The 18339-nt window shown below is 56.5% G+C and overlaps 1 protein-coding gene across 5 annotated transcripts in view; it reads left to right on the top strand.

Moving 5' to 3' along the window:
* Nucleotides 1-18339, top strand: part of MFNG (MFNG O-fucosylpeptide 3-beta-N-acetylglucosaminyltransferase) — a 49422-nt gene that overhangs the window by 2650 nt on the left and 28433 nt on the right. For 3 of the 5 annotated variants that reach the window (XM_077762083.1, XM_077762079.1, XM_077762081.1), the window contains exons 2-7: nucleotides 2606-2654; nucleotides 3059-3161; nucleotides 3811-3964; nucleotides 6995-7080; nucleotides 9136-9301; nucleotides 10992-11077. In XM_077762083.1, coding sequence (XP_077618209.1) covers nucleotides 2606-2654; nucleotides 3059-3161; nucleotides 3811-3964; nucleotides 6995-7080; nucleotides 9136-9301; nucleotides 10992-11077 — 644 coding nt within the window. Of the gene's footprint in view, nucleotides 1-27; nucleotides 311-2605; nucleotides 2655-3058; nucleotides 3162-3810; nucleotides 3965-6994; nucleotides 7081-9135; nucleotides 9302-10991; nucleotides 11078-12618; nucleotides 12952-18339 lie in introns of those variants that run through there. The other 2 variants (XM_077762080.1, XM_077762084.1) reach the window with 2 other exon arrangements.

Genomic DNA, 18339 nt, shown 5'->3' with positions numbered 1-18339 from the left:
TTCCCTGTGAGGTCTTAACCATTGTCAGAGTCTCCTCCTTAAACAAATTAAATGCAACCCTTGGCTCCGCGGAAACTCTGCCCACTGCTCCGTGCCAATCTCCGGGTTCCCAGGGACAGGAACACGGCCTCATGCGCCCCGCCCAGCCCCCAGCCCCGCTGCGGGACCCTCTCCTTCCCCCTTCCCCCACTGATTCCGGCTTATTCATCCATCGGCAAACATGCCCTGGCCCATTTGGCCCACGCTTCAAACTCAAGAGAGTTCCACTATCTGGTGGCTGTTTGGTGGCAAAAGTTTGCCAAGGAGCAGGGTGAGAAAGGCCTGATTTATTTTGCTGGCTCCCTGGGGGCTGTGTGGAAAAGAGACTCCGGGTGGGGGCAGGGCAGAGTAGGGGACCAGGGGAAAGGTGACCGCAACAAAGCGGGCAGGAGTGGGTGGCCGTGGAGGCTGGTGAGGAGAGGTCGCATGCTGGGTAGGCTGGGTGAGCAGAACTGGCTGACGAGACTGGGTGTGCACGGTGACCCCAAGGTGCTGGGTCCCAGCAGGATGGGGAGGGCCCAGAGGAGCACAGGTGGGGGTGGCACTCCGGCACGGGAGTCTGAGGTGCCTGCTAGCCACCGCCCCCCCCTCCCTCCCCCCGCCCCCGGGAGAGGTCTTGGCTGAGGTGGGGCTTGATGATTTCTTGGTGGTGATGGTTAGACTGCGTCACCGAGGCAGCGGAGGGGATAGAGGAGGGAACCGGTGTTGGGTCACCCACCACACGTTCTGTGGGGCTACCCAGGAACCTCTGGTGTCCGCTAACTCTGCAAAGGTGGCAGACAGACCCCAGGAAGAAGGGCTCAGAAGGTGGGTGCTACCCAGGCCTCCCGGAGGAGAGCCAGTGCCAAGACGGGGGGAGGGGGGGAAATCAGTCCAGGCCTGTGCCCTTCAGGATGTCACCGCCTGGTTGGAGAGACCGAAGGGTAGTTTCCATAACCGAGGGGCTGCTGTTACCACAGGGAGGGACAGGAGGCTGAGGGGCACGTGGGAGGAGCGTCTGGCGAGAAGAGGGCACAGCACACGCAAAGGCTCAGAGGGGTGTGCGTGTGTGGGGCGCATTTGGGGAACTGAAAGGCCTTTTAATTTAAGAGAAGTAGGGGCAGGAAGTAATGAGATAGAGCTGCCTCAGGCATAGGGACTGCATGGCCCCTCATGGCCACACTTAAGAGGCTGGCCTTTGTCCTAAGGGCAGTAGGGAGCCACAGAGGGTGCTAGGTGGGGTGGTGGGTAGGGTGTATTATCTGGTTTTGGTCTTCCTGCCCCTTCCTCCCTTCCTGTGCCCCACCCTGGCTTCTGGCCTCCTGCGCCTCAGTTCCCCATGAGATAAGAAGCTGAGCTTGGCTTCATTGCCAACTGTTTCTCGTTCTTTCTCACGGTATTTTACATTGCCTTCACAGCTACAACTACTTCCCATTTTCCAGCCGGGTAAACTGAGGCTCAGAGGCAGGCTCTGGTCTGATCTGAAGGGTGTCTGGAAAGCAGGGAGATGTTTGTGGCCGAGCAGGGTGGGGCATTGCCGTCAGAGGCCCTAAGGCTGGAGGGAGGGCTGGGCTAGCGTGGTCAGAATGGCAGGTGGGGGTGTCACCCTTTTAAGCGGGTGAGATGCTTTTTCCTTGATCCTCACTTGGAAAGAGTTCAGAGTTGTCAGGGCCCTGGACAGGGCCACCAGGGTCAGAGGAGGCCCTCGGTGGTGCCTGGAGGGCGAGGGGACCTGCTCCCGCAGGGAGAGGCGCTCGCGCTCGGCCAGGTACGGAGTGGGGGTTAGGCCCGTCCCCGGCCGCTGGTCCCTGTCTGCCACCAACTGCCCATGGAGGGTTAGTCTCTGCGTCTCATTCAGTTTGTGTCCAGGTTATTCATGGGTTGAGCGGCTTCTACCCGCCTGGCAGGTGGCGAGGAGAGGCCCAAGGCCGGCGGGTTCGAATCCCAGCTCAGCAGTTGCCGACTGTCCAACCTCAGTCTGTTACTTAGCCTCAATTTAGCCATCTGCGAGGGGGACAGATCGCAACACCTGTCTTGAGGTTAAGCGAGGTCTTCAGGGACCAGGAGCGTGCAAGCTGCTGGTGGGGCGCCTGTGCAGTCTGGGAGAGAGCCGGATCGGGTCACGATGCCTGAGGACCCAGACAGCTCCCGTGGCTCTGAAGGCCATGACTGTCCCCCCAGGCAGTGTGGTGTCCTGGTGTGTGGGCCTTTCCACAGAGAGTCTGTCTCCGGACGAAGCAGCTAGGGTTGTGTAAGTGTGGTTATGGAGGGGGTGAGTGGGACTGCAGTGTGTGTGTGTGATACAGAAGAGGGGGTGACTCCCGTAGGGTCCCCATCGGTGCTGGTGGAAGTGACACGGTGGCCTGGTCAACCTAGCTTTGAAAGCTAGGTCATGTGTGTTGTGAAGGGGGGGTGGTTGCTGAGAAAGTCATGTTGTCTTAAAGGCATGTGTGGCGGTGGGAGGGGTGTGTCTGTCACTGATGGGGGGCAGGGTCTGCACAGGTGCGTCGGCAGGTGCTTGGCTGTGGGCTGGCCCCGGGCCTGCCCTTGACCGATACCGGGCATGACTCCTCTTTCTCCTTCTTAGACGTTTATCTTCACCGACAGCCCAGATGAAGGTCTCCAGGAGAGATTGGGTAATTCTGGGTGGGGTGGGGGGCCCCTCAGCTGTTACCAGGGACGGGTGGGGTGGCTGTCTGCTGGCCCGGGGTCCCCAGGAAACAGGCCTGCCCACTCTTAGCATGTAGGGACCCTCCTTTGCCCAGGAGGGGGGCAGATTTCTTCGTCGGAAACGGGTATGCGTTTGGGGAGGGGCCGTGCCGGACAATAGCCTGGACACCTGCGTTCTAGCCCAGCCTCCTGTCCGGCAGCTCTGGGGTCCTGGGAGGGCCAGCTCTCCCTGGCCTCAGTTTCTCCATGTGTAAAACGGGAGCAGGTGGACTGCTCCAGGCTCTCGGAAGTCTTACTCTGTACGCTTACAGCGTGCAGGGCTGTGGGGAGGATCTGGGCAGGGTCCTCTGACTTGTCCCTGCTTCTCTAGGGTCCCACCTCGTGGTCACCAACTGCTCGGCTGAGCACAGCCACCCCGCCCTGTCCTGCAAGATGGCTGCTGAGTTCGACACCTTCTTGGCCAGCGGGCTGCGGTGAGCGCACCTGGGTCTCTGGGGACAGGTGTGACCTTTTGTCTCGGGCTAGTTCCTGAATAGGGTTCTGCGTCTAAGAAGTAAAGTTTGGCTGGGTCGTGGAAATTCAATCATGTAGGCCTCCTGGGGTCTATCTCTGGGCAGACTGCCCGGGTTCAAGTCTTGCCATTTACTGGCTGTGTGCCCTCAGGCAAGTGTCTTAACGTTTCTGAGTCTTGGTTCCCGCTTGGTAAGCGGACACACTTTCCTCAGGAGATCACACAGGATGCTGTCTCGCTCAGACGGTGTGCCTTAAACATCTGCTACTCTCTCTAATTTTTAAAAAACATATTTTAACATTTATTTATTATTGAGAGATAGAGACAGAGCATGAGCTGGGGAGGGGCAGAGAGAGGGGGAAACACAGAATCCGAAGCAGGTTCCAGGCTCTGAGCTGTCAGCACAGAGCCCGACGTGGGGCTCGAACCCACAAACCACGAGATCATGACCTGAGCCGCAGTCGGACGCTTAACCGACTGAGCCACCCAGGCGCCCCCTACTCTCCCTAATTTTGTTGACTTATTGTGGGGGGTGCAAAAGGGAGTCTGGTGGGCTGGCAACCCTTGGGAGCCCTCCTCCAAGCTTACCATCCCCCCCTGTGTCCCCGCAGGTGGTTCTGCCACGTGGATGACGACAACTATGTGAACCCAAGGCCACTGCTGAAGCTGCTAAAAACCTTCCCGCAGACCCGCGACGTCTACGTAGGCCGGCCCAGCCTGAACCGGCCTATCCGCGCTTCCGAGCCCAGGCCGCACAACCGCACGGTGGGTCCCTCCCTTCCGTCTTCGAGCAAGGGCCACGGGTGTGGGCTGTGGCCAGGCCGGGGGCGGGGCCAGACGGGGGCGGGGCCGCCGAGTCTGGTGGGTTTTCGGGCTCTCACACTTGCTGTGTGTCTGATCCTGTCTTCGCCTCCGTGAAATGGGGAGACGGAGGTCATGCAGGTGAGGCACGGACTCCGGCACATAGTACGGCCTCCGTCACTGTGGAGGTCACACAGCGGGTCGTTCTGGTCACACAGCGGAAGGGGTGTGGAGGGTGGGGGGGGGTGAGCTGAGGCTTCCTGACCCTGCCCCCCGTGTTGTCATGTACTCATGCAGCTGCACCCGCTGTTCAAGTGCGGAAGCTGCTGGGCCAGCTGGTCATTGCGCTGCCCGTGGGCCTCTGAGCCCCTCCCCTGGGCACCTCTCCTCGCTACAGACTAAAGGGGTGACATCTGGCCCAACGGGGTCCCCAGCTTCAGCTTCAGCCCTAGATGGGCACTAATGAGGACTGTCAGATTTAGGGAAAAAAACAACCCCAAAAACCTGGATGAAAGTTAAATTTGACTTTCACATAAATAGGGACGCATGTTTTAGTAGAAGTGTGTAGCATGTCTCTTTCCGGGTCCCCAGGCCCCACCAGGCCCCTAGGGGGCTCCCTTGGCCCCAGGGAAAAGGCTAGTCGGGGGGGGTCCCCCCCCTCCCTCCCGGAGGCGGCATCTGGAGCAGGAGCCCGGGGCTTCAGGGCTCTCTGCCTCCCTGGCTCGCCATCTGCTTCATCAGGGAAACACAAAACCTTAATTATCAGCGGCTAATCGGCCTCTGAGCCCTAATTAAATCCTCCCAGGCCCTGGGGGTGTGTGTGTGAGTCTGCTCCAGGTGAGCAGAGGGGGTGCTCCACGCTCCTGCACCATCGCCCGCTTGGATGTAGGGTTTGCGAACTCTGCTCTGGAGCCCGACTCCCTGGGTTTACAGGCCACCTCTGCCGCCTCCTGGCGTCGTGACCTTTGTTGAAGTCATCCCACCTTTCTGGGCCTCAGTTTCCTCACCTGCGAAATGGGCGATTGCGGTCCCCACCTGGCAGGGTGGTTGTGAGCAAAGTAAGAAATAATTCAGTGAGGTCATCTCTCCGAGTGCTTGGGATGGGACCTGACACATAATGACACTAGTAAGTATTAGTGATCGGTACCCAACCCAGCTGGGCCTTCATCTCTCAGCCTGATGCTTCCTGTGCAGTTTCAGTACTGCTGGGCACACCCAGGCCCCGAGTCTGGAATGTGCAGTAATATTCTTCTTGCATAAACTCCTCAGTGGGATCCCAAGACGCTGCCCCAGAGTGTCCCAGCCTGTTTGGATTCTGGGATTCCCAACCCTCTGGGTTGGGGGGGCAGCAGAAGGGGGCGAGAGCTCCGGCGTGGGCTCAGTCCCAGCTCTGGGACCTCGGTTCTCTGAACCTGGTCAGCTCATCTGCAGGACAGGACCCCGTATATCAGTGCTCAGGGTTAGGCACTTATACAGTGACTGATGTTGTTACTTTAATTATCTGGGAGGTAACACCCTGAACCCAAAACTCATTAAACAAGCATTAATGGGACACCTATTGTGTGCCAGGTCCTTAAGAATCTGTTTATTCTGCTCTAAGAGGGTGGCATTTCTAGAAGTAGCTCATAGAGGTCCTCAGGAGGAGGACACAGGGCCAGGAGAACCACTGGATTTCACAACTGGGGCAGATGCACTCGCAAGTGACAAATCTGGGATCCAGGGAGGAGCAGTAACTTTCTCAAGGTGACACAGCTGTGCAGTGGAGGAGGCCGAGGTCCCGGAGTCATTCTTCCCAACTTCCTGCCCAGGGTTCTCACTACTGCATCAAGGAGGATAACCCAACCCAATGCAACATGCATTAATTAAGTGCCAACTGTGTACTTGGGAGAAGGTACCCTTAGGGAACCTGTTAGTGGAGAGGTGGTACAGCTGAGAGGGTACAGTGTTTGCCGAAAGCCTTAGAGAGGCTCAGGGCTTCTGGCTTCACGGATCCTCGCAGAGGAGGTGGGGACAGGGCGGTTTACACCCCAAAAGTGCGTTATTGGTTTCTGAGATTGAGATTTCAAGGGGTTTGCTGGCCTCAGGGGCTCACAGGCTCGTCTGTCCTTCTCTCTTTACTCCGCCAGAGGCTTCCTTCTCTCCTTGTGCAGAAAAGCTTTCTCCATCCTGGGAGCTGTAAGCGGTGAGGCCAGTGCCTGTGGCCTGTTATCGGTGGTGTGGGGACTATAGCTCTCAAGTCTGGTGACCCCGTTGGGGCGTCTGGGTGGCTCAGTCGGTTGAGCGTCCGACTTCGGCTCAGATCATGAACTCGCGGTTCATGGGTTCGAGCCCCGTGTCAGGCTCTGTGCTGACAGCCAGCTCAGAGCCTGGAGCCTGCTTCAGATTCTGTGTCTCCCTCTCTCTCTGACCCTCCCCTGCTCACTCTGTCTCTCTCAGAAAAAAAAATAATAAAATAAAAAAAAATTAAGAAAAAAAAAAAAGAAAGCATCTCTTCCTCACACTTAGCATACGGAGCTCAGGGAAGAACTCTGATTGGCCAAAGTCATGTGCCTTGTCACTGAGCCAATCACTGGGTCAAGGAGTGTGGCCTTGTGATCCACCATTCCCAGGGCGCCTACCCATGTCTGTGGCCCAGAGAAGCTGGTGCCGTGTCTGGCAGCTCCCCCTGAACCCCATGGGGTGAGGTAGAGGAGGCCTTTCTCTGGGGAAGGGGGGAGCAGACAAATATGGCGCATATTCTCTCTCTAACTGAAATCCAACCAGACTGGGGTCTGAGTGGTGACTCCCTCGCTCTTAATTAGCTCTGCGACTTTGGGCCTTGGTTTGCCTGTCTATAAAATGGGCTGAATAATGTCAAACTGTAGCAGGACTTGAGTGAAATGTGAAAATACAAAGGGTGGGAGCCATGCTGGTTGGTGGTGAGGGGTGGCCCGGCCGGTGACCCCCACCCCCAGGCTCACCCTGCCCCTTGGCTCTCTCCCCCTCTCCCCCCAGAGGCTGGTACAGTTCTGGTTTGCCACGGGGGGTGCTGGCTTCTGCATCAACCGCAAACTGGCCTTGAAGATGGCCCCATGGGCCAGGTAAGCAAAACCCCTCCTGGCGGGAGGTGAGGAGAGTTGGGCCTGGCGTGGGGGCCTTTGCAGCAGGAAGGGCGCAGGACTGCGCTGCGGAGAAGCTGCCTGCCATTGTGCTGTGTCGCAGGGTCACACAGTTAGCAGTGCGCCAGCCACCTGCCGTCCTGCCCTCAGGGGTGCACTGCTGAGTGCACTCTACCACACGCAGGCAGCTTGTCATCTCTGGGAGCCCCAGTGCCCCCATCTGTAAAACCTAATAACATAGGGGCGCCTGGGTGGCTTAGTCAGTTAAGCGTCCGACTTTCGCTTGGGTCATGATCTCGCGGTTCGTGGGTTCGAGCCCCGCGTCGGGCTCTGTGCTGACTGCCGGCTCAGAGCCTGGAGCCTGTTTCAGTCTGTGGCTCCCTCTCTCTCTGACCCTCCCCTGCTCATGCTGTCTCTCTCTCTCCTAGAAATAAATAAAAATATTAAAAACAAACAAACAAACAAAACCTAATAATATAATAGCTGGAGGGCTGCTGTGAGGGCTAAATGGGGAAATGTTTGGGTTGGCGCCTGGTCTGAGCCTGGCAGATATTAAGTCCCATTTGCAGGCCTCTTCTTACTGGTAAATGTCACAGGGGACTTGAAGGCCAAGTGTAGGGGCATTCAGAGGAAGGAAGACGTGGGGCCTTCTGCTTGGAAATGGGAGGAAGACTTCCTGGAGGAGGTGGCATTTGAAATGGGATGGCCCTAGAGGCCCCCGGAGTGAAGGGGGCCCCGGGGTAGTGGAAGCCCCCAGGATGGGGTGAGGTACTGGTATCTAGAGAGGAAGTGCAAAGGCCTGGCCTCTCGAGGTCGGCTTGGAGAGGCTCTTGTTAATAGCAATATCAGTGTCACTACCTCGTATCGAGGGCTGACTCTGAGCCAGGCCTGTGCTTCACCAAGAGTCATCACAGCCTCTGGGAGGGAGGAGTGTCAGCCTTCTTTCCACAGCTGAGGAGACTGAGGCTCTGAGAGGCTGAGCAAGTGACTCGTCCAAGGTCACCCAGGTCCAAGGTCGCTTAGCTGCTGGCTCTGACTCCAGGGTCTGCATACTTTGCCACTAGACCACCCTGGCCCGCTCTGACCTGGATGGGAGGGGTCAGAGGGGTCCTCCCAGGCCGGGGGGAGGGGGGACAGGGCTTGGGTCCCGGTTAAAGGTGGTAATGCTGTCTTGGGGCTTGTCGACAGCAGAAAACGTACATGTGACTGGGGAGGGGGTCCCTCCTGTGCCTGGTGCCCCCAGCTGGGCTTCTGCCCACCTTTAGGGTACATTTGTGTGAAGTGGAAAAGGTACCCCATCTGGGCAGGTGTAGCCCTCAGGCACAGCCTGGGATGTGGAGGGAAGGCTGGGTTTCTGCACCCACTGGGCCCCTCAGTCAGGCATCCATGCAGGGGGCAGTTGGCCCCCAGGGGAGTTCATGGGGTCTGCTCCTTCCCTCCTCAACATCCAGCTGACTCCGGAATATCCTGTAAGACTCCATTTAAAGACTGCCATTGTTGGGATTAAATCAAAAGCAAAACAAAAGACGGTCACCTCCTCCAGGAAGCCCGCCTTACCCTCCCTGTGTCTCCCAGGCCTCATGCTTCCCTGACTCAGTGCCAGTCCTACTCCAAAATGACCTGTTCCCCCATCTCCCTTCCGAGTAGAGGCTGCTGGTGAGGCAGCAAGCGTTTCTTTCTCACCTCTGTCTCCGCAGCTCTAGCATGGCCCCTGCCACCAGCTAGATCCCTAAGCTCAGCAAAGAGTGGATGAGTGAATGAATGTAAAGAAAGGAAGGGATACATCTAGAAGGGGCTTCTTCTCACCACTCTTCCGTTTAACCTACACAATGGCCCTGTGAAGGCTTTATCATGCCCATTTCACAGAACAGAATACTGAGGCTCCCCAGGTTGGCAGCTTGCCCAAGGCCACACAGGGCGCTGCAGGCGCATGGTAGAGCTGGCCCTGGAGGAGGGAGGGTCTTCTGGGAGGCAGGGGTGGGGGCTCTAGGTGTTGAGGGCCTGGGCCAGGGACCACAGCACGCATCTGTCTCTCAGTGGCCCCCGCTTCGTGGAAACATCTGCTCTCATCCGGCTGCCTGACGATTGCACCGTGGGCTACATTGTCGAGTGCAAGCTGGGGGGCCACCTGCAGCCCAGCCCCCTCTTCCACTCCCACCTGGAGACCCTGCAGCTGCTGGGGGCTGCCCAGCTCCCAGAGCAGGTGAGCTGGCCTGGGGACAGTGGGGGAGGGGTGTGTAGGGCCGTCTCCTACTGATGGGGAAACTGAGGCCCACAGTGGCAAAGGGCCCTCAGCAGGGCACACAGTGACTCAGCCCTCTCCACCTCCAGCCCTTCAAGGGTTATGTGTTGCTCAAGTTCTTTGATCTGCCCTTGAATGCCAGCTGGAAGGGCCTGCACGGACCAGAGGAAGCTGGCCTTCGGGTTGAGAGCACTCCCCTTCCTCCCTGCTCCCCCTTGTCCCTCTGACCCTTTTTCAGCCTTCCAGCCTCCCCCAGCCCTCCAAAGGGGCCAGGCCTGCCCTTTGCAACGTTGCCTGATGGTCTTCCCCCCTTCATCAAAGATTATAGCCCCCTGCTTTCTTTTAATGCAGAGGTTGCTGGGAAAGACCAGATCTTTAGTGGGAAACCTTAGGCATAAGGTCCAGCTGGGAGAGGGGGACCCATTCCAGCACCTGGTAGATGCCACCCTCCTGCTCATGGGTGACCATTCTTGTAGGTGATCCTGCCTGGGAAAGCCCCTGGGATCCCCCACCCAACAGCTCGAGTCAGAGTCCTTTGGTAGCAAGGGACAGAAACGCAACACAGCCTGGTCAGTCAAGTGTGCGTATGGGCTCATGTTCCCGAGAAGCCGGGGGCTGGCGTGCTAGTTCCGGCTGAGTGTGCGTGCTCACACGGTGCCCACTGTCATCTGTCTCCCCCGACGCTGGGCTCACCCTCGGGCAGGCTCGCCCCTCATGCTGGGAAGACGGCAGCCCCAGGTTCCCACCACGCCCACCAGAGGAGAGCTCCTCCTCCTGCCCAGTCCCGGGGCAGGCGCGCATCGGCCGGCCGGAAGGCCTGCTTGGGTCACACTTGTCTCCCACCAGAGCCAAGAGTTAGTGTTGATTCTGCAGTCCCGGCACCGGGGCACAGGGTCGGGTCCCCATAGGACCGCGGGGCCTGAAGCCAGGAAGTGGGGACAGATTTGGGGCAGCTCGAGCCAGGTACCCTAATGGTTGGGACTTCCCAGGATGCCCGCTGTGCCAGGCACCAGGCTGGTGGCTTTATCTGCTTTAACTCTCTGGTTCCTTACAACGTTCACATGAGGTCAGTGCTAACATTCCCATTCTGTAGGCAGGGAAACTGAGGCCAGAGAGCTGAAGTAGCCAAGGCACAGAGCAAGAAGGAGATTTGAATCCTGCCCGGATGGCCCCTAAGCCTCCGCTATCTCTTGACAAGGGACGTGATCTCATGTCCCCATTGCAAGTGAGGTGACCTGAGGCTCCTGGAGGAGAGGGAGGGCCATGGCCCCACAGTCTCAGGCAAGCTCTGTCCAAACATGGAATTTCCGGGAATTTACTACCCCCTTTGAGACTCAGTTTCCTGGTCTGTAGGCAAGGGACTCATTCCAGCCTCTGGGGAAAGGTGGACCGTTGGGGATGCATATGGAGCCAGGGCACGGCCATGGCCTACCAGCTTGAGGTGCCTTGTGGAGTGGGGTGGGCCCCCAGCCACACTCTCAGGGCTAAGGGTGGGATTTCAGGTGCGGACACAGGCAACGCAGGCGCAGTGCGCCCCACAGGGTCTTACGTGCCTTCCCTGCTTCTGCTCAAACACTGCCCCCTTGTGGGGCCCCCAGTGGGACAGCCCACCAACATGCACCTTCTTCTCTGCTTGCTTTTCTCTGCCCAGGTCACCCTCAGCTATGGCGTCTTTGAGGGGAAGCTCAATGTCATTAAGCTCGAAGGCCCCTTCTCCCCTGAGGAGGACCCTTCCAGGTGAGTCTGGGGGCTCAAAGCATAGGATTGGAGGAATGGGGGCTGAATCCAGGCATCCAGAGATGGGAGACCCTGAAAGGGAAGGAAGGCCCTGGTGGCTGAGAGCAGAGAGCCGGGAGTGGAGGGAATGGAGTTCAGTCCCTGTTCCGCCCCAGGGTTGCTGTGTGACCTTGGGCAAATACCTTGCTTTCTCTGGGCCATAGTCTCCCTGTTTGACAAGGAGGCTGCGTGTGGTGGATCTGGAGGGCTCCCCCAGTCCTGACCCGCTGGGATTCTTCACGAGGCCCCAGAAGACTGACACACCTTCACTGAGCAAAGGAGATGCTCTAATGGAAAAATTTCAGGCCCCGATGGGAAATTTGTACTTCAGCTTTTGTAGGCTCGTTGTTTCTTTGACAGTCTTCAGTGGTTCTTTTCAGAGGGTAGATGGTTGGAAAGAGGATTCAAATGCCACCGAGGCACCTTCCGGTTCTGCCCTCAAACAGGCCGCAGGGCGATCAGGCCTGTGAGAGCACAGCCCGTGACTTGATGTGCTGGGCGGGCGGGCCTGCCCAGGGACGCCGTTGCGGTAGTTGGTGGGAGATGAGGCAGGGACCTCCCCAAGGCCTTGTAGGCTCGCTCTGGACTTCAGATTGACCTGAAGTATGGAGAGCCTTGGGGGAACTTGGTTCTGAAGTTCTGCAGAGCGGTGTGCATGGAGCAGAGGGCTCACAACTGTTCAAAGGCCCTGAGGCCAGAGCTGTATTGAACAAGTTGGCCATTACAAAGAGGCAGAAGAGTTTGGCTCAACGCAGGGAAAACATTCAAATTTCTGAGATGAAAGGAACTGCATTCTAACGGGGTGGGCTCCCCAGGGGTGGTGTATGAGCTGTGGCTGTACTACCAAGAGCTTTAAGAGTGGATGCTCAGTTCCCTCTAAGCCTGAAGAGTCTAGAATCCAAAGGCTCCTGCCTAAAAGAGCTAGAGCTGACTGGGGACTCAGATACATGTGAGTGGATAGTCTAGCCTCAGCTGGGGTCTCTCTAAACCATTGGTTTTCAGTAGGACCATTCCCCTCCCCTCCCCCCGCCCTGCCCCAGGGACACCTGGCTATGTCTAGAGACATCACAAAATTTTTTTTAATGTTTATTTATTTTTGAAGGAGAGAGTGACAGAGCGTGAGCAGGGGAGGGGCAGAGAGAGAGGGAGACACAGAATTCGAAGCAGGCTCCAGGCTCTGAGCTGCCAGCACAGAGCCCGACGCGAGGCTCGAACTCACTAACTGTGAGGTTATGACCTGAGCTGAAGTCGGATGCTTAACCGACTGAGCCCCCCCAGGCGCCCTCCAAGGAGACGTTTTTGACTGGCATCTAGTGGGTAGAGGCCGGGGGTGCTGCAAAACATCCCATGATGCCGAGACCACCCACAACAAAGAATTATCTGGCCCTAAATGTTAATAGTGCCGTGGTGGAGAAATTCTGTGACGTGTGCGCCCCCAGGAGCCCGTGGCCTGAGCATGGGGATCATGGTGACCATCTTGTCCATTTCCGGTCTCTCCGCAGGTTTCGTTCCCTCCATTGTCTCCTCTATCCGGATACTCCTTGGTGCCCGCAGCTGGTGGCCAGGTGAACCCTGACCTGCTGGGCAAAGATTAGGCCGAGGCCTCTGGTTATCCTTTGGCCTCCCAGGCAGCCCTGGGGACCCGTGGCGGGTGCCCTTTGGTGGACAGTCCCTGGCACAGCCTCTGAGCAGTGGGCCAGCCCAGGGTTGGATGGTGGCTAGCAGTGAAGGCATGCAAGGCCCCGGGGAAGTGGACTGGACGGCCCAGAGAACAGGTGCACTGGGTGCGGGGAGACAGGCCCCAGGGGCTGGGCTTCTATGGGCCTTGAGTGGCTGAATTGNCCTCAGCCTCTAGAGAATTACGTGGGCCCCTGGCGGGGCCTGGCCTTCTACCCCCAGCTCTGGTCTGTGTCATTCCCCCTGGGGCCGAGCACTGGGCCGCCTACTCCTGGCTCCCTCGGCTGGACCGCCAGCCAGCGAGGGGACGCAGGTGGGATAACGCAGAACGCGGGGTCTGTGCACATACTGGTGTCGCTGGCCGGTCTCCAGCTCCTTGCTCCCCACCCCTTGCGACCAGATTCCGTGTTGTTTGGAGTATCGTCGTGCCCGGACTCAGAGCACGGGTCGTGATGGACCCCAGCCAGTCGTGATGATCATTCTGCTCCCTCGCCCAGCCTCCCTTGCTCAGTCTGTCAAGTGTGAACTAAACAAAGCCGATGCAGAGGCTTCTGGGGAAGTCTCTGGAGCCCAATACCCCATATTCCCACTGCGAATGTGGGTGTGATGTCTGGGTCTGGGGCGGCTGCCTTGTTGTCGTGAAGGGAGGGCTGTGACAATCACGCACCTTGTCCCTTTTGGCATCTGGTTCCGTGAGAAAATTAAACCCTGATTTGTTTAAACCTCCCTTGGTCCAGTGTCTTGCTACGTGTGGCTGCCACGTTCCTGGCTGGGGCAGGGTCTTATTTCTGTCTGTCCCAGCGGGGATGGTGGCGTTCATCTGGTCCTGAGCTAGATGTCTCTGCTCTGCCCTTACTGGCTGTGTGACCTTGAGGAATCCGCTTTGTCTCTCTGGGCCGTGTGCCCACTTTACAGATAAGAAAGGGAATACCCTCTTCATGGATTGGTATCCGGGTGAGATGCACAGAGCCTGGCACCGAGAAGGAAGGGCTCGGTGAACAGCGGACAGTGGCCGTTACTAGTGTGGGCTCGGGTCACGGTGAGCCAGGGTGTGCGAGGGTGTGTGTGTGTGGCATGCCCCTCTCTACGCAGATCTGTGCGTAAGGACATGTGTGGTGTATATATGTGTGTGTGCCCACATCACATGTGTGTGACAACGTACGTATGTGTGACTGTGTGTATGCTATGAGGTGCCGGTGTGACAGGAGGGCCTTCTCCTTTTCTCTGCCCTCAGAGCCTGAGCTGGGGGCAGCCAGAGAGAATCGGGAGAGGCCGAGAAGAGCCTCAGCTGAGGGGGTCGGCCTCTGGTGTCTGCTAAAGGGACAGTTTGACAGCCAAGGCAGGAGACGAGTCAATGCGAACACCCTTAGGATTGCAGGTCCCGGAGAGCTTGCGTGAATGAATGAAGGTGATGGTGGTAAAATTTCAGGAATGCTGGTGGGGAAGCCTAGGGATGAGAGGCCTCTTCTCCCCACACATCATTGTCCGTGATGTTGGAAGTTGGGGCCACTGTGGGGCTCTGGGCTGGGGGCAGGAGGGAAGACAGGAGAGATTCTGAGGCACGGAGGGGCCCTGAGCCAGGCAGCCAGGCCTGGGGGCTCCTTGGAGCAGACCCTCCAGCCCTTGAAGGACCTTGTCCTTGATGCAGCTCTGTCTGGGACCTTTGGAACCACTGTACACCAGTTCCGTGCCTCAGCCCTGGCTTCCAAGGAGGAGCTTGAGGCCCAGAGAGGGACCGCCATGTGCTTGTGGTCACACAGCAGGTCAAGTGCAGAGTCGGGCTGCTTGGGCTCTTCCAAGGCCTCCTTTCTTTCTGGGCTAACCTGATGCTGGGTTTGTGGGGCGTGAACTGAGTGGGGGTGGCCGCGGCCCTGCAGCCCTGGTGGGGGATGGGGGGGTGTGTGTCCCACAGCTGCTGTCCTCTCCGACCTGCGTGTGGAAGGCTGCCGGCCGGCCTGCTTTTTAGAAGCCGCAGCAGATTTGCGGGTTGTTCCCAGATCCTGGGGGTCGGGTGGAGGGAACAGGACTCGGGCCATCTGCTGCCTCCATTGTCCCAGAATAGCTGTGCTAGGGAGGGGGAGCAGAGTCAGCAAGGATCAGAATTGGGATGGAGGAAGGGGGGACGGTGTCTGGATTTAACCCTTTGTGTGTCTGTATGGGAGAGTATAAAGCTGCTTGCACTGTGGACTAAGGTGGCCCACGTGGGCCCCACGGGCAGGATTGTCAGGGGGAAGGGACAAGGTTGGACCACCCGGTATTGGTCTTGGGCAAGTATCGTTCCCATTTTGTAGATTAGGAAACTGAGGCACAAAGAGGGAGAAGGCCGTTGGTCCAGGTGCCAGGGCTTAGAGGCGCCAGAAGCAAGGTCTGAAGCAACCTGGGACACCTCTGGAGAGTTCTCTCCTTTCCACCTGTGGCTCTGTGCCTTGGGCAGGTGACTTTACTATTCGCCGGCCCCACCAGTGGGATAGACGCAGTGACTTTTCCACTGTGTGCTGTGCGGTTTTGAGACGCTGCAGAGAAAGCTCCTGGTGCAGGTACTGCCTGCTCAAGAAACAACAGCTCCCCGCCCTCTCTGAGTTCCGCATTCTCGGCTGTAAAGGGGGGGCGGCAGGGGTGCTGGACTGGCCATCACCTCCACTCCACCATCTGGGTCCGGGCCATTGTCAATGTCACCTGTGTTACTGCAGCGGCCTCCTCGCCCACTGGTGGTGGGTACGGTGGCCTCCTTGTTTGCCCTGGTGGATGCCCAGGTGGTTTCACCCAGGTGGGTGATCAGCCTGGAGATGCTCATCATGTTTACTGTCACCTCAAAGGGGAAAGTCTGTCCTTAAGTGTTCCTGACATGATGCCATAGGAAGGAAATGACACCACCCAGGAGGCCTGCTTGCCTAAATAATTGACCCTACGCCAGCCAATCTTCTGGATCTACATGCCAGTTTGGAGGAAATGGGGGTCAGTGGAACATGTTAAATGACACCATGAGAGTTCAGGCCACCACGTCAACAAAGGGGATAAGTCCACACGATGGACTTGGTTTCTTCAAGTAAGATGGTATCAAAAAGGTAGGAAGGAGGGACCATTAGAGATGACAAGAGATTGAAAAGGCATTGGAACCAAATGCAGTGCATGGACCTTGTTTAGATCATGGTTCAAATAAATGGGCACTAAAAAGGTTTTTTAAAACAATTTTAATGTTTATTTTTGAGAGAGAGAGACAGAGAGCAAGGAGAGCCAGAGAGAGAGGGAGACACAGAATCTCAAGCAGGCTCCAGGCTCTGAGCTGTCACCACAGCACAGAGCCTGATGTGGGGCTCGAACCCTCAAACTGTGAGATCATGACCTGAACCGAAGTTGGACGCGTAACCAACTGAGCCACCTGGGTGCCCCTAAAAAGGTGTTTCTGAGACAAATGAGGAAACTTGAACATAGACTTTGTACTAGATGGTATTAAGAAATTGTTCATTTTATTAGGTATGATAATGATATTGAGGTTCTTTTTTTTAAGTTTATTTATTTATTTAAGTAGTCTTATACACCCAACATGGGGCTTGAAGTCATGACCCCAAGATCAAGAGTTACTTACATACTCTTCCAACTGAGCCAGCCAGGTGCCCCGAGGTTCTTTTTTATTTTTTTAATAAGAAATGTTCTAATATATAAGAGATACATTCTGAAATATTTATGGGTGAAATGTATAATGTCTGGAATTTTCTTTAAAAAAGAGCTTGAGGGGAGGAATGAAATAAGAGTGTCAAAATAGGGGTAGCTTTGAAGCTGGGTGACAGGCTCATGGGGGTTCATTATGCTGTTCCCTTTACTTTGGGGTGTGTTGAAACTTTCTGTAATAAAAAGTGAAATAAAGAGGGTCTATGGATGTTCCATTTGTTGGCTCTCGGTCTCCCCCTTCCCTTTCCTCTCCCCCCATGTCCCACATTCAGGGCCAGATAACATCTGTTCTCATCAGACACAGCCATCCTGGTTCCTCTTCCTGTTCTCCCCAAACACCCAGAGAAAGGAGAGGCAGACCTTGACCGGAAGCTGGCCCTGCCTGAATGGCATTTGGCCCATTGCCTGGTTTCCCCAAGGCGTACCCTGATTTCTTTTGGTTCTGAGCACTTGTTCCAGCTGTTTTGTAACCCAGTGGCATTCTCCTTGGGCGCAGTCATTGGGCACATCCCCCCACCCACTCACCCCTCCTCCTAGCCATCCATCCAATAAGAATTTACTGCTCACCTCCTCTGGGTGAGTAGGGGGAAGCATCCCTGTGTTAGAGGTTACACAGGGGAATCCGGTTCAAGCCTGACCCTCAAGAGGGAGCTCAGATCCTAGTTGGGACATATTGAAGCCATGGTTCATCATGTCGCGATGATGAAACAAGACCATGGGGCACAAGGAGGAAAGACTCAAATCTGGAGGGCCTACAGGGCAACAGGCATCAGGAAGACTTGATGTGTGAGGTGATGGTGGATCTGGGTCTTGAGCCACGAGGAGATCAGAAGGAGGAGAATGCGTCACATACCGCCTTGCAGAGAGGGCTAGGGAGGCCCCAAGGAAGGACACAAATGTTGGCTATGGTTATGGGGACTACTGTTTCCAGGTGACTACTAATCACATCTTGCAGGATAAAGGTGAAGTATGTACCTAGCACAGTGTCCTCATAAAACAGAGAGAGTGCTTTCCCTTCTTGCCTCTCTCATCTCCTCTGGAACAACTTTGTAAGTTTCTGCCAGAGCAGAGACTCTGCTAGATGCATTTCTGTGCCTCAGAGTATCTAGTGCAGTGCTGGGCACATAGCAGGCACTTCATGAAGACCAATGGCCATTTCAGTGACTGAGTCAATGTTAGCCAGTACCAGGATGGCTGTATTAGAATCATGGGTACTTGGTACAATGGGATTCCAAGGCCCCATCTTAGGTCCTCAGAATCCCAGTCTCCAAAGAAGGGGCCAGGGAATCTATACGTTCACCTGGTTCCCTAGGGCTAGAGAAGGAGATGGGGTTGAGGTGAGTTCAGCACCACGGACAGAAGCCTCAGTGCCACCTCCATGTATTCTTCCCGGGACTCGCTGGGGCAGAGCATTCTTTGTGTGTATGTGTGTATTGCTCATGGTCCAATCCGGAAGTGGAAGAGGTGACACTTGTGGCCTTGACCTCCTTGTCACGCAACCCTCATATGTGCTTCAGGAATGAGTTTCAGGGCAAGCACTGGTCCTGCTGTCGAGACAGCTTTGACTGCATAGAGAAGGGCCATATAATAAATATCCCCTACATTTCTTGTATAAGATGTAAGTGACCCCCATACTGTGCAAGCAGCAAAGCATGGAGCCTGAGCCCGTGTGAACAAATTGATCCCCCAAACATGGTTTGAGTGCCTGCTGTGCTGGTAGCCAAGGGTTACATAGGGATGAGCAAGATACAGCTGCCGCCCCAAAGGACCCACAGCTTGTCAAACATGGTTCATTGATTGTTAGAAAGGAGAGTGGCCTTGAAGATAACCAGACCCCAAGTTGGCAAGTGTGTGTACTGGAGAGGCAGCCGGGGGAG

The sequence above is a fragment of the Crocuta crocuta genome, unplaced genomic scaffold (assembly GCF_008692635.1).
Source record: "Crocuta crocuta isolate KB4526 unplaced genomic scaffold, BGI_CrCroc_1.0 scaffold193, whole genome shotgun sequence".
Taxonomy (NCBI): Eukaryota; Metazoa; Chordata; class Mammalia; order Carnivora; family Hyaenidae; genus Crocuta; species Crocuta crocuta.
The sequence above is the reverse complement of the archived record's forward strand: the minus strand, read 5'-3'. Positions and strand labels throughout refer to the sequence as shown.